Here is a 14,986-nt window from a genome sequence, read left to right on the forward strand (position 1 = left end):
ACTTGACTCCCCAGCCTAAATCTGGCCTGTGAGCAGCACTACACATATTGACAACTTGAAACAAGGTGCTTTTTTTATCCCTGCCTTTCTCTTGGCAGCAAAGAAATACAGAGAAACCTGCCAACACTGACACCTGTTTAATATGGCACACTGTCAAAACTGGCATGAAATTTTGTTGCTGCCATCGTATGATGTTATGATTGTTAAGATATTTTCTATTCCCGCACCTGTCTCTTTCATATTCCAGCATCACTTTTCTGTCCCAACAAGCAATTTTAACTGTAATTAACACTGTCTGAACCATCATGGGTATGAGGAGTCCAGTCAAAGACACATAATCCAATGACCTATTTATCCTCCTGGCATACTAGAGAATCAGGAAGTAGTGATTGTGTGGTGAAGCAAAGGCTTCAAAGCCAGTATGCGTATGACCAGTCCAGTCTAGGTCCCTTACAGTATGTTTGGCTCAAAAGCGGAACGATGAATTGCAGTGTCTCTGGAAAACTAATAAGCATAACATACTCATTGAAACGCTGATCATAATCAAAACATCATACCAACTCTCTGAGGTTTTTGCAGAATATTTGTCCCACTAATCAAAAAAGTTGCTTAACTAGCTATCATTAAAATATTGACACTGTTCACTGTGTATTACGAGGGAGGAGCGCAGAGAAAGGCACAGCCAGGTGTTCGAGAACCATGTGCACAAGTGCAGAGAAAGTTATTTAGTCATTACCCTGTGTTGTACTGTCTCCATGCTTTCTCACACACCTGGCTGTTCCTTTCTCTGCACTTCTCCCTCGTAACAAATAGTGAACTGTGTCAATATTTTAATGATTGTTTGTTAAACAACTTTTTATTTTAAGGAAAAATATTCTGCAAAAACCTCACAGAGTTGGTATGATGTTCTGATTATGATCAGCGTTTCATTGAGTATGTTACGTTTATTAGTTTTTGAGCTAGACTGCAATTCATCGGTCTGCTTTTGAGCCAACAGACTATAATCCAATATAATAGTACAGGGTTATTCATTATAAACACTGGGGATTACAGTAATTGTTTTCAAGTGAATGACCTCGGACTTGAGAAGACCAGTGAGAGGCATCAAGCCAAAATGTCAGACTTTTTTTGCCAAATTTTTTATTCTTGTTTGTGCGTCAACATTGTGTTAATTTGTTGCCCAGTTACAAAAGATCAAAGGCATGTGAGATTTCAATAGATTGGCAAGTGGAAATGGCAGTCATGTTGGAAAATGATCGTCACTGTCTAATCTGGCACCCTGTCTATGCCAACTTTTTATTTTGGTCCAGTTTCGTGGTGTGCCAGTTTAGACAGGTTTCACTCTGTAGCAAAGAGGCTGGGTGTGAGTCTGTCTCTGTTGGGCAGAATGGTGTGTCTGCTATGTTCTTAACGGAAATCAAGCAGCAGTTTGTTGTCCATGTTTCAAAACTGAATCCTGACATGTTATGGAAATTTGTGAGTAACTGTGTTGAATTAGAGTGATTTTCTTTCTTTTTCAGTAAACAGATTGCGCTCACAGGGTAAGCAGAAGGAATGATTTCATTTTAATGGTATCCCGTAAAATTGACTGTTTGTCCAAGAAAATGAATGCCGTTATGGAAAGTTATGACTTTGTTAGTCGAAGATCACATATTCTAGCCTTCCTTATGGGAAGTGTTGTTTTTATTTTTTGACAGTTATTTCATAGAATCATTTGAAATGTCACCAGCTTCTCCACAGCCATCTTTGATTTTCTTAGAAGACTAGGGGAGGTAATTCCATCAGTCTGTGTATTGAGGACCATTGACAAAACTTTTAGTTATGGTGAAACTAATTGTGTTAACAAAGAATGCATGTCATAAATGTTTTTTGTTTCGTGTTTTAAGTCAATACATTTCTGGTTATTGCGAAAAGCAGAATAAAAGATACTAGGTCACTTTAAATTGATATTCATAAAAAAGCAAGGAATTTAATGAAAGCATGGAGTGTATGTTACATGACTTGTTTAATGATTTGTTTTATGAAATATGGGTGATAGTACATGAAATAAACGCAACATACATTGTAACCACTCATTTTGTCAAAGAATTGGTGTCCAGTTGATATTATAATTTTCAATTATGTTTTTTGTGCAAACAGTATGAAGTGAGAAGTCATAGAATATTTTGATGATATGCCCCCAATGCTTGTTAAGGATAAGTAATTGTGACTGATGGTGATCTGTTGGCAGCCCCACCCCCCTGATCCTGAATGAGGAGGGACAGACAATTGATGCTAAGACGGGTATGGCAGTCCAACTGCAGCTGCACACACCCACTCTCAAGGTGAGTCACATCAGTCAAACGTGTCCCTGGGTGTCTATTGTAACATACTATTGTGATAGCAATAGTCTATTGCAACATACGATTGTCATTGCATATTCTATTGCAACCAATTATTTCTGTGCTGTTGCAACTGTGTTTTTTCCTCCTTGTAATGTCTCATTTGAAATCATTTCCCTAATGAATGTTTTAGTTATCATGAAATAAAAAAGATAGTTTCAGTCTCTTTAATAAAAAAGCCCAAGAGAAATGAAATCCATTTTAAAATTGTTAAAGAGGTAACGAGACGGATAAATCAAAGTGAACAAATCTGTTACGTCCTGTATTTTTGGCTGTGACTTGATCAAAGGAAGTTAATCACTAACCAGTGTTCGGGGTTGGATTTGTACAAGTGTGTGCAGAAATAAACTCATAAATATGTGTTCCAAATCTCTTGCACATGAAATGTCTGTTACAGTCCTGAGTCATTTCAAAATTTATTCTTTATTTTTATATGTTGCTGTTATAATGAATGTTTTAAATTTTTAAGTAGATCAGAGTCTATGCATGCAAAACACAATGTAGATTATTGTTTGTGTTGTTTGCATGAAACATGCAGGTTTCTGTGTTAATGCAAACACTGTCGACACATTGATAGTTTTTCGTTTCTACCATCATTTAATTGCTATCAGAGATTCAACAGTTGCAGTCAATTGATAGTTCGATTCATTGTTACAATCCCATATGTCCTTCCTCATGGTGACTCCCAGTAAGATAGAAGCTCACATGTGGTCTCACCCCAGGCATGTGCAGTGTTCATTCTAAACTGTGCCCTTGCGCATTTACCGACTAATATTTAACATCGATCAGAGTACAGGTACAAGTCAGCGCATCCATGAATGTGTATCTGAAATGTGTCACAAGTTTGTTTTTGCTTGGCAACACATGCAAAATTCAAGTACGTCTTTGAAAAACAAAAATACATCGATACTTGCCGAAATGAGTTTTGTGTACTCTGAACTCAGCTCATGACTTTCAACCTGTATTTGAAATGATAGGGCAAATTGGCGTAATAAGAATGTCCAAGGTGCCAATAGTGTACCAATAGGTTTAAATGTGAAAGTTTCAACCTTTTGTTTCCATGAGGTACACATTGGCTGTGAAATACCAATATCATTCCAAATGTTATACATTTTTTTAGAAAAAGCAATGAACACGTGTTTGCTTTTTCTACAAATGTTGTTCCATCTTTGTCAGTGGCTACCATTCAGTGAGTAGCGAATCATAAGTGGCATGACAGTTACATACGTCATGGTCAAGCAGTGATTGCGGTAGGTTTTGTATGAGTGCGTGCAGAAATAAAATTATGAATATGCAGTCCGAATCTTCTGAGTGTGAAATTTTCAGCACATTCCTGAATCATGTTAAAATTAATCGTTTGTCTATATGTTGCAGTTTTAAGGTACTTTTTAAGATTATGTAGATCAAAACATGGACGCAAAATATTGTTCGTGTGGTTTTATTATTTTTTTGGCATGAAAGACACATGTTCTGCGTTAATGCGAACACAGTCAAGACATCAAACTTTTGATGTTTTAAAGTGTGCATAGGTAAAAAGCAGTGAATTTGTCCTTTGAAGGACATGTTGATTGAAAATCTCTGAGGTGCTCTGCCATGTTATGCCCCCTAGGTATGCCTCACGTGTTTATTTGTGGTGATTCCACCACAGCCCACCCCACTCTCTCTGCTCCCTAACCCCTTTCCAGCCCACCCACTCAACACTCACAAATACACAGTGCACTCTGTCAAATTCTGACCAGCATACCCGTGAAGGTCCCGGAGTAGAATAGGCCTTGAGCAACCCATGCTTGCCATAAAAGGCAACTGTGCTTGCCATAAGAGGCGACTAACAGGATCGGGTGGTCAGGCTTGCTGACTTGGTTGACACATGTCATTGGTTCCCAATTATGCAGATCGATGCTCATGTTGTTAATCACTGGATTGTCTGGTCCAGACTCGATTATTTATAGACCGCCGCCATATAGCTGGAATATTGCTGAGTGCGGCACAAAACTAAACTCACTCACTCACTCACTCTGACCAGCAATCCGAGGAAGACAGAGTCAGAGTTGGACAGAGTGCACTATATTGAACAGCAAAGGAAAACTTTTAAAAACATTATACCTCAAAAGTAGGCGTTCATGTTTATGTAATGTTCATGGCGAAAAAACAGGTGTATGTTTCTTTTGGTGTTCAGTATATTTGCAGTAATGCTGAGTGTGTGTTAATAAACAGCCAATTAAGTAACCAGCCAACCCTCTACACTCATACGCCCAGCTTACAATTGTTAAGTTAACAGTGTTGACAGTTAGTTGTGCATCGTGGCAACAGTTATGTAGATGCGTCTCCTTACAGGCCAATATCCGAGCCAAGCGGCGAGAACAGTTCAAAGGTTTGATAGACAAACCGCCAGAGGAGATCAGTGACAGCAAGTTCTTCGACCCCAGAGTTGGGTGAGTCACATGAATTATCTCCCTCTCTACTGCATCGTTCAAGCATATGACACTTTTATTAACATTCGAGTTGCTACCGGTATGTAGTTTCCAAATCTACCCTAAATGACTTGCATCTTTAGCAGCTTAACTGAACAGTTGTCTGTCTTTTGCTGCAGTTAATAGAGTTACATCCCTTCTCTATTTCTCGGACCCTCTCTGTCTCCCTCTGTGTCTCTCCGTCTCTCTCTGCTTCTCTATTTCTCTTTCTCTTGCCTCTCTCCCTGCCTATCTCATTGTCTTTCTGTCGCTCTCTGTCTCGCACTGTTTTTCTCTCCCTCTCTTTTTCTGTATCTTTCTCTATCACTTTGTCTCACTCTGTCCTTTCTGTCACTGTGTGTTTCTTTCTTTCTTTCTTTCTTTCTTTCTTTCTTTCGGAACAATGTTTCAGAGGATCATACAAAACACCTACCCACCCACTCGCTCACTCATTTACATGCTATGAGGATGTTGCAAGAGCATAGTGGTTAATCCGTTTGCTCTTCACGATGATGACCTGTGTTCAAATTCCCACATGCATACAATGTGTGGTGCCCATTTCTGGTGTTCCCTGTTGTGGTATTGCATGAGTATTACCAAAAGTAGCAGAAAACTAAACTACCTCACTCTATTCTACAGTGGCAAAGGGGCAACTAGACAGAAGAGATCCTTCAAGTTCCATGACAAGGGGAAGTTCGAGTCGCTGGCACAGAGACTCAGAACCAAGGCAAGTGGGTTTTCATGATTTGTGGTTCGTCAAAGAGTTTCACGTTTTAACATCCAGATCTTTGCTCCACAGGAGATAACGTTTGTGTGAGATCATATAATATCTCTTAAGAGATATCATATTGAGAGTAGATATTGAACAATGCCCCAATGATGCTATGACATCACCCATCGGTTCCCAATTGCGCAGATCGATGCTCATGTTGTTGATCACTGGATTGTCTGGTCCAGACTCGATTATTTACAGACGGCCACCATATAGCTGTAATATTGCTTAGTGCGGCGTAAAACTAAACTCACTCACTCACGCTATGACATCACCAACTTGATTACATCACAATGCTATGACATTGCTGCACTGCAATTTTAGTCGTAGTAAAGTGTTGAGAGATGTAAATTTTTTCATTGAAACATTGAAAAATGATTTTTGATGATGAGATGAATCTCAGCCTCATGTCTACTGATATGAATATTATCAACACTCATTGATAAATGTAAAAATATCCTTGTCAAGTCTCGGATATTTGTAACTTGATCAACTTGTGTTGATCTAATTGATTATCAGTAGACACTTGGGTGAGATTCTCTATCACTAATTAAAACAGCTGTACAGATTGCGTGGATAATCAGCTTCTTCAGTTTCAGTGACATGTCGAAAAAAAAAACCATTTGAAATTTGTACTAGTGGTTACCCTGAGATGTAATGAATTCTAATGCAGGTGCTTATTGACCAGTGGCAGTTGATAGTTTCTGTTCTTGACATGTATCTAGGGTTAAATCCTAGTTACAAACTGGTCTAGAATAAAGCTTTAAGAAGGCCATGTTTGTCTTGTTAGGCTGGAAATAGTTTCCAGTAGTCCTGAGGGTCCAGATTTTCGAAACTATCTTACCGCTAAGATAGTCGCAAGTGCCATACATTAACATTAACTTATGACTATCTTAGCGCTAAGAGAACTTTGAAAATCTAGACCCTGGGCTAGTCTTTGCAAAACTAATTTGTAGTAGTTTTGAATATTCAGGCTTTCTAGCTTGGACCATTTGTGTAGATTGGTGCTCCTGATGTTGATCACTGGATTTACCTCAACTTGATTACTTACAGACTTCCCTTACATGGCTGGAATATTGCTGTATAGGTCGTTAAACAACGTGGTTAAAGGCTACTGTGTTAAGTGTTTGTTGGTCACACCAAACAAAAACCTGAGTTAATTCCCCACATGGATACAGTGTGTCAAGCCCATTTCTGGTGTCCCATGCCAAGACATTGCTGGATTATAGCTAAAAACAACATAAAATTAAACTTGCTCACTAGAAGGCTATTATTCTCATTGTCGTGTGCGAGTGAACTGGGAAATATCAGTTTTCAGTGTAGAGGATTTGTTGAAGCCATGGTCCACTCCATACCTGCCTCACAGATTTGACTTCCATGTACAACTTCAAGTCAAGAAGAGGAGCACTTTTGTATGGATGAAATATTTCTCTAATTGCAGTGGATGCGAAGTTTTGGTGAAGATCCTAGCAATATTGTCAAGCAAATGATAACTGTGTTACAATCTACACAGAAATGTCGCATCTGCTGCAGTTAAAGAAGTCTATCCATAATAAAATGCTCCTCTTCTTCATACCAGCTTCTTAATGCCATTTAAAGAGACAAGTCCTTTATCTAATGATGTCTTCCTCAGGCTCAACTAGATAGACTACAGAATGAAATTGCCTCAGCAGCTAAGAAGACCGGTATCGCCTCTGCAGCCAAGCTGGCAACAATAGTGCCCAAGAAAGAGATTGTGAGTATATTGTAGGACTGCACAGTTTTACTGGTAACTATTATAACGCGATATGCTTTTCAAACGGGATGTGTCGCAGTATTTTTTCTGAGAACTGGTATGTTGTGTAAAGAACATAGATGAAGTTTTTTATATTCTGTTTATGATTTAATTTAAATCTGCACATTCTGCAAGTCACAACAAATGTTTTCATTTGTTATTCAATGACAAAACATAATTCCCAAAATATTTCATTATGTATTGCAATACAGGTATCACAGTATTTTGCAATGCAATTTATTTGACACACTTGATATATATATTTCTTTGAAGTGTGGTTCAATTTTGTGTGTTGTGTGTTTCAGAAAGAGGGAGATACCCCGGACATAGAATGGTGGGACTACTTTATCACCATGAAGGAAACGTAAGTATGGGTATCGTAAGTACACTCCTCTATGGGTATTGTGCATACACTTCTCAGTGGGTGTCGTAAGTACCTTTCACTGTGGGTATAGTAAATACACTTCTCTGTGGGTAGTGGAAGTACTCTCCTCTGTGGGTGTCGTAAGTACCTTTCACTGTGGGTATAGTAAGTACACTTCTCTGTGGGTATCGGAAGTACTCTCCTCTGTGGGTGTCGTAAGTACCTTTCACTGTGGGTATAGTAAGTACACTTCTCTGTGGGTATCGGAAGTACTCTCCTCTGTGGGTGTCGTAAGTACCTTTCACTGTGGGTATAGTAAGTACACTTCTCTGTGGGTAGTGGAAGTACTCTCCTCTGTGGGTGTCGTAAGTACCTTTCACTGTGGGTATAGTAAGTACACTTCTCTGTGGGTAGTGGAAGTACTCTCCTCTGTGGGTGTCGTAAGTACCTTTCACTGTGGGTATAGTAAGTACACTTCTCTGTGGGTAGTGGAAGTACTCTCCTCTGTGGGTGTCGTAAGTACCTTTCACTGTGGGTATAGTAAGTACACTTCTCTGTGGGTAGTGGAAGTACTCTCCTCTGTGGGTGTCGTAAGTACCTTTCACTGTGGGTATAGTAAGTACACTTCTCTGTGGGTAGTGGAAGTACTCTCCTCTGTGGGTGTCGTAAGTACCTTTCACTGTGGGTATAGTAAGTACACTTCTCTGTGGGTATCGGAAGTACTCTCCTCTGTGGGTGTCGTAAGTACCTTTCACTGTGGGTATAGTAAGTACACTTCTCTGTGGGTAGTGGAAGTACTCTCCTCTGTGGGTGTCGTAAGTACCTTTCACTGTGGGTATAGTAAGTACACTTCTCTGTGGGTAGTGGAAGTACTCTCCTCTGTGGGTGTCGTAAGTACCTTTCACTGTGAGTATAGTAAGTACACTTCTCTGTGGGTATCGGAAGTACTCTCCTCTGTGGGTGTCGTAAGTACCTTTCACTGTGGGTATCAGAAGTACTTCCACCTTGGCTGAGCGGGTTAGGCGGCTGGCTTTGTGTGTTGGTGATTAGATGCCTGACTCTGAGGGTGCGGGTTCGAATCCCGGACGGGACTCGACCAAAAAAGTACTAGAATTTGTACTTTACTAAGAAAGTGAAATCCCAAATATGACATATGTTGCATTTGACCACTTTCTAAATGGCATTGTGTAATCATTGTAAGTACAGTTCTCTGTGGGGATTGTAAGTACACGCTAAACAGGTCGGTTCAAACTTTGTAATAATCATGTTTCCAAAGAGTATCTAACATAAATCCTGCTTCCAGTATAGTAACTAGTGTCTCAATTCTCCTTGGTGGAGCTCTTTCGTACTCCTTGAGATCAGTTTATACCGGGATGTGTCCTCTTGTATTCTTTAAAGTTCCAGATTCTAACAAAGTGAGACAAACTGAAGTTACATCCCTTCATTGCACAAGGATCTTACTATTATTTGATCGTATGATCATTGATCTGTTTTTCCACACATGAAATAGAGAAACTTGGTAATGAAAGTACAGAAATGCAGTGTGCAGAGTAATGTCCCTTTGTAGTATCATTCACATTCTGGAATGATTGTGTTGTCAGATATGAGGAGGTGCCACATGAGAACTCATCCAGACGGGACATGTTACAGGGTATCACAACACTGGTTGAACATCCTGCTCAACTCAGGCCACCAGGTGAGTTACCTCCCTTGCAGAACAAGGATCATTAGGGAATGTAACCAGTGTGTGCAGGGAAAGGTGCCTTTGTTACAGGTGTTTTACAGAAATGTTATTCAGTTTGTAAATGTCTTAGTCCCAGTCCTCGTGCGAGTAAAGGAGTTTCCCATCTGTAGATAGTAGAGGTGGAGTGAATGAATGAAAAGTTGGTTAATCCTTTCAACATCACAGGGCGAATAATAGGCCACAGCGTTATGAGTCCCTAAACGCCAGAGGCCGATTGATTGGCAAGGCATTAATAGTCACTTCGATGTGAGATATAATTTTAGGAACCTTTCCTGAGTAGCGATTCATATTATAAATGTCTCACTTTTCACAATGTCTCAAAACACTTATTACATTTCAGTTGATCATGTATTATTGGCAGAAATGAATTTTAACTCCTTTGTGTTTGACTTCCTGTGTTGACTTCCTGTGTGTCTGTTGACACTGCTGTTGCAGCTGGGGTGGTGGGGTAGCCTAGTGGTTAAAGCGTTCGCTCATCACGCCAAAGACCTGGGTTCGATTCCCCACATAGGTACAATGTGTGAGGCACATTTTCTGGTGATATCGCTGGAATATTGCTAAAAGCGGCGTAAAACCAAACTCACTCACTCACTCACTCACTCACTCACTCACTCACTCACTCACTCACTCACTCACTCATTGCTGTTGCAGCTGAGCCCACGAAGGAGATCAGCATCCCCGTGTACCTGACGAAGAAGGAGAGGAAGAAGTTGAGGAGGCAGAACAGGCAGGAGGCTGAGAAGGAGCTTCAGGAGAAGATCCGTCTCGGGCTACAGCCGCCGCCGGAACCGAAAGGTGATTGTCAATATTCCTTAAGAATATGCTGGCTGGCATCATGATATCATCGTGTGGTTTGACTTTCATGTCACTTGTCAGTTATAACTTCATGATGTTTTTGTCACTTAGAATTGTGCTCGGTGCAAGACATGACCAGAGATGCCAATCTCTACAATTTATCGTAGTCGCTACGAATTTCAACTTCAAACTACGCCAATATGATTCCACTAGAAATTCTACAGATTTTGAATAAAATGCATTAAAATTCGGAAAAATGGACAAAAACATATATTTTCAAAGATGAAATACATTTTCAGACTTCACGTACCTTCCTTTCATCAAGTTTAATGACATATTTGAACTGGAATGATTGCAAATAACAAACAGAATTTTAGTGAAGCTGATTTGAATACCTTTGTGATTTGACACATTCAGTTCTGGTGGAAATAATTTAACCACGTGAGCATAGTATCATTCATTGTTTCTCAGAATCCATCATGATTTGGTTTATTTAGCTGACTACTAATTTTATGGTCAAACTACTAATTTTGAAAGTTGACACTACTATTTGCAACACTTTGGGGTTGGCATCTCTGCATGACTGTCTGTCACACATGTATAGATATATTTGCCTTTCCCCAACCCCTCTCAGTCCATCACACACTATCACCCCCCCACCCACCACCACCCACACCCCACACCCCACAATCCATCCCTAGTACATCCCACCCAACACCCTCCTACCCTACCCACCAGAATGCCTCACCCTACCCACCCCCACTACACACCACCACCACCACCCACCCCCACTACACACTTCACCCAGTACACCCGAACCAAGTTCCAAGTGCACCCCGCCAATTATTGAGATCTGAAGTATATTCTTATAAATTTTGAAAGGGAGTGTGTTTTTTTCATGTATATTTAACATGGTGTAGTTGTGATTACACTTTCTCAGTAAAGTACAGATTCTAGTATGCATTTCTAGATTCTCAACATTAACTAATTGTACTCCCAGATATAACAAGTTCTACATTTGACCACTTCCTAAAAGGCATTGTGTATTCAGTTTCATATAGACGTTCATTGTTCATAACACAGTCTGTTTTCTAGTATTGAGGACATTTCAAGGATGCCATGGTATGTTACCATGTGAAAGTGGATGAAGACAGTTGTGATTTGTCCTGTTTCAGTGAGGATGGCCAACCTGATGCGAGTGCTGGGTACGGAGGCTGTCCAGGATCCCACCAAGATAGAGGCGCATGTCAGGGCACAGATGGCCAAAAGGCAGAAGTACGTCAACTCAGGTCAAGGCAGGGCTCAATTTAAAAGATGTTAACCTACATGCAGGTGCTACCTAAGACAAAACCTTGTTGCATCAGCCAAATTCCATTTGCACTACTTACGTTTTAATATGTAATGACAGAAATATGCTGTTAAATTATTCAAAGTTTAGAAGAAAAATTAGCTTACTTAATTATGCTTAAAATGTCAGATTTGTTGTTGATTTAGTAATAAAAAATTGACTCTAACCAGGCGTAAATTAGACAAACAACGAGTTCACACTTTGTAATATTGGGTTGCACCAGTGCAAGTTACAAAACACGAAACTGAGCCCTGTCAAGGTCCACAGCCAAACCAGGCTTTAGGAATCAAACCCCTTTCAAGTGGCTTTTTATGTATTTGGTTCTGGGCAGCTAATTGTTGTGCAGAGTTACCACCCTTAAGTGTACCAGAAACTAATGATAGTTAAATCTCAAAGTTTTTCGCTTAATCTTGTTGCATTTATTCTAAGATTACCCTGCATTGTTGTATAACTGATGAGTATTATCTGCACAGTCTGAAGTCAGTCAATGGAATGGTGATTATATTAAAAATGAAAAGATGAGTGTCTGCACAATGATTTGATGGAGTAAGTGTTCGAAGAGACAATAGTTTTTTTAAATCCAGGTCTGTCTGTACTTGCAGACTTGCTTTCTTTTTGTGTTTGATTAGACTTGTAGCATTAGACAAGAGGCCTCGAAATCTGAGCTAATTGCGTCAGTTTTCCTGGATAATAATAAAACTGAAAGAACAGTCCCTGGACTAGCATTATTAAGCCTGAATTTCTGAATCTGACTGACTCTAATTTCAATAGTGTTTTACTTAAAGGAAACTGTTCAGTGTCAAGATTTCAGTGTTCGCCTGGTGTGTGTTTCAGAGCCCATGAAGAGGCAAATGCAGCTCGGAAGTTGACGACGGAACAGAGACGGGAAAAGAAAATCAAGAAAATCAAAGAAGACACAAGCCTGGGTGTGAATGTTGCTGTGTATAGGTCAGTATGGAGTTATTATAATTTGTTCACTGGTCCCTTGAGGCCATGGGCTCATGTACCCTCAAGGTTTGTGGGCTCGGGGAACATAAACAAACCTCAAGGGTACATGAGCCCATGGCCCAGAGGGACCAGTGAACAACGTATTTATCTTACCGAACACCTGAATTTTAATTTTAACTGTTTGAAGCACTCCTGATGAATGCGAGGCAAATCGCCATTTTGCAGATGACACAAGGTAAACAGATTTAGAGTTATCTCCCTTCCATCGATTTTCATTTGCAAAACATAGGTAATTTCCATGCTTCATGCATGATTCAGTGTTATTAGAGACAAAGAAGTACTAACATAAAGCACCAGAAGAGTACGGAATTCCCAGCGGTGTATATTGAAAATGATACATCGCCTGTAAACGGGGTACATTGAAAATAATAGAATAGCGCTCAGCCAAACAGAAAGCGACATTCATGTGTCAGGTAAGATAATAATCAATAATCAATTGTAATCATAAATGGGGTGCTAGTGATCCAGCAAGCACAACGTGCTGTTATTAAACCTATACTACATGTGACTGGGTGTAAGAACTTTGGAGTCAACTTTGTGTGCAGACTGTTTCTTCTGTTGTCACAATTCTTAATGGACAGTACACAGCCCTCTCCACTTGAAGCAGTCTAAGTAAACGTAATCTCAGTGTATTTCATTTCACTCCACCACTGAGTCTAACAAAACCTGGTAGAAGGTCGCGTCAGGTAATCTTTAAGCAACCAATGACAGTCCAATCAAATGCGAGGCGGTTAAATAGATGTAACCAATCAAACAACAGCTACTATTTAGGCATCAGAGGGTCTTTCAAAATATTCAGGTCACTGACACAGGTCTCTCCACAAACACAAATCAGCATATAACACAGTTATTTGACCTGCAGTATATACGCTTTGGGGTTTCTGTTGGCATGGTTACCATTAGCTAATATTTCCGCAAGATAGCATCCTTGAATATTGTCAAAAACACTATTTTCAGCGACTGTTTACTCAACGTTGTCATGGCTGTACGTATGCCATGTGCATCACCCGAAAGCGATTGTACGCTGAATAGCATTCAGAATCGTTCGGGTACGGACCTTTTCGAGATAAAAAATTCAAAAGGGATGTGCGAATGTGCACTTTCGCGGTTTGGTAAGCTGTGTTCTGATTGGTCAATCTCAAAGGTTACCTGACGCGACCTCCCATAAGGTTTTGTTAGACTCAGTGGTGGAGTGTAACGAAAAGTACTGAGGATGAGTTTACGTAGACTGCACTTGAATGAACCCACAAATCTGTTGGTAAATGACCAAATAGTGGCCACATAAATACGTGCCAACACCTTGCTATTCATACAGAAATATGCAGTAAAATTGGACCAAGCACTGTGACTATGTGTCCCAGTCCACCCATCTGTGAATGGGTACCAGTGTCACGCACACACATCCAACTAGGGCTCTCTGCAGCCACCAGAGAGTTTTGTGTCCAACCTCAACAATAATTTTCTCCCAATTTTTGTGCAATAACACTATCTTTGAAGTCAAAGGTAAAAAATCCCTGAAGAAGTTGCGGACATTTTTTTATGTACAAAATTCTGACAAGAGGACCTCAAATATGGCCATTAGGAATCATTCATCATTTCAACTCATGAAGACCCAAGTTTGAATTACTTGAATTTGAGGCAAGAAATGTGATTTGGTGGTCAGGCTGACAAATGTTATGTTATCCCATACATTACATACATTGATACTTATTCTAACGATCACTGGATTGTCTGGTCCAGACTGGATCATATTCAGACTGTTCCATATGGCAGAAATATTGCTAAATGCAGTGCTCAATTACAACACGACCAACCAACCTACCAGCCAACCATTCAATGACCAGCATCTCATGGTGCTGTAACTTCACCTGTTAAAAGTTTTGACTTCAAATTTCTTTTCTTGTTCCAGAGTTCGCGATCTTAACAACCCTGCTCGGAAGTTCAAAATCGAAGCTAATGCCAATCAGTTGTTTATGACAGGTTTTGTCGTGATGTATAAAGACTGCAATGTGATAGTGGTGGAGGGAGGTAAGTTGTCAGGACCATCTTTCCTTGCATCTTGCTTATGTGTCCTATTTTTAGAGGTGTGAAAATTAGACGATGCACATTGATGCATCGACCGATTGGCCGCCTATGCAGTGAATTGATACAAAGTTTTACATTGTTGTACATCTTGATAAGATACTTCAAGAGGGCCATGATACATCAGTGTTTAACTTTGAATATTGCAGAATCGTAATGTCTGTCAAGTAAGAAAAATACTTTTGTTGGATACCCCTTGATAATTAACAGTTTTATCAGAAATTCTCGGGTCAAGAGACCTATGAAGGGCCAGGGTAGAATAGGCCTT

General features: G+C 39.9%; 1 protein-coding gene across 1 annotated transcript in view; it reads left to right on the forward strand.

The window, feature by feature from the left end:
• LOC137260475 (U4/U6 small nuclear ribonucleoprotein Prp3-like) overlaps positions 1–14,986 on the forward strand; it is a 30,682-nt gene that overhangs the window by 11,119 nt on the left and 4,577 nt on the right. The window contains exons 7-17 of the mRNA XM_067798141.1: positions 1,521–1,541; positions 2,231–2,324; positions 4,716–4,813; positions 5,471–5,558; positions 7,237–7,338; positions 7,683–7,741; positions 9,343–9,437; positions 10,137–10,280; positions 11,456–11,555; positions 12,463–12,576; positions 14,546–14,664. Of these exons, the coding sequence (XP_067654242.1) occupies positions 1,521–1,541; positions 2,231–2,324; positions 4,716–4,813; positions 5,471–5,558; positions 7,237–7,338; positions 7,683–7,741; positions 9,343–9,437; positions 10,137–10,280; positions 11,456–11,555; positions 12,463–12,576; positions 14,546–14,664 (1,034 nt within the window). The remainder of the gene's footprint in view (positions 1–1,520; positions 1,542–2,230; positions 2,325–4,715; positions 4,814–5,470; positions 5,559–7,236; positions 7,339–7,682; positions 7,742–9,342; positions 9,438–10,136; positions 10,281–11,455; positions 11,556–12,462; positions 12,577–14,545; positions 14,665–14,986) is intronic.

This window comes from Haliotis asinina, chromosome 13 (assembly GCF_037392515.1).
Source record: "Haliotis asinina isolate JCU_RB_2024 chromosome 13, JCU_Hal_asi_v2, whole genome shotgun sequence".
NCBI lineage: Eukaryota > Metazoa > Mollusca > Gastropoda > Lepetellida > Haliotidae > Haliotis > Haliotis asinina.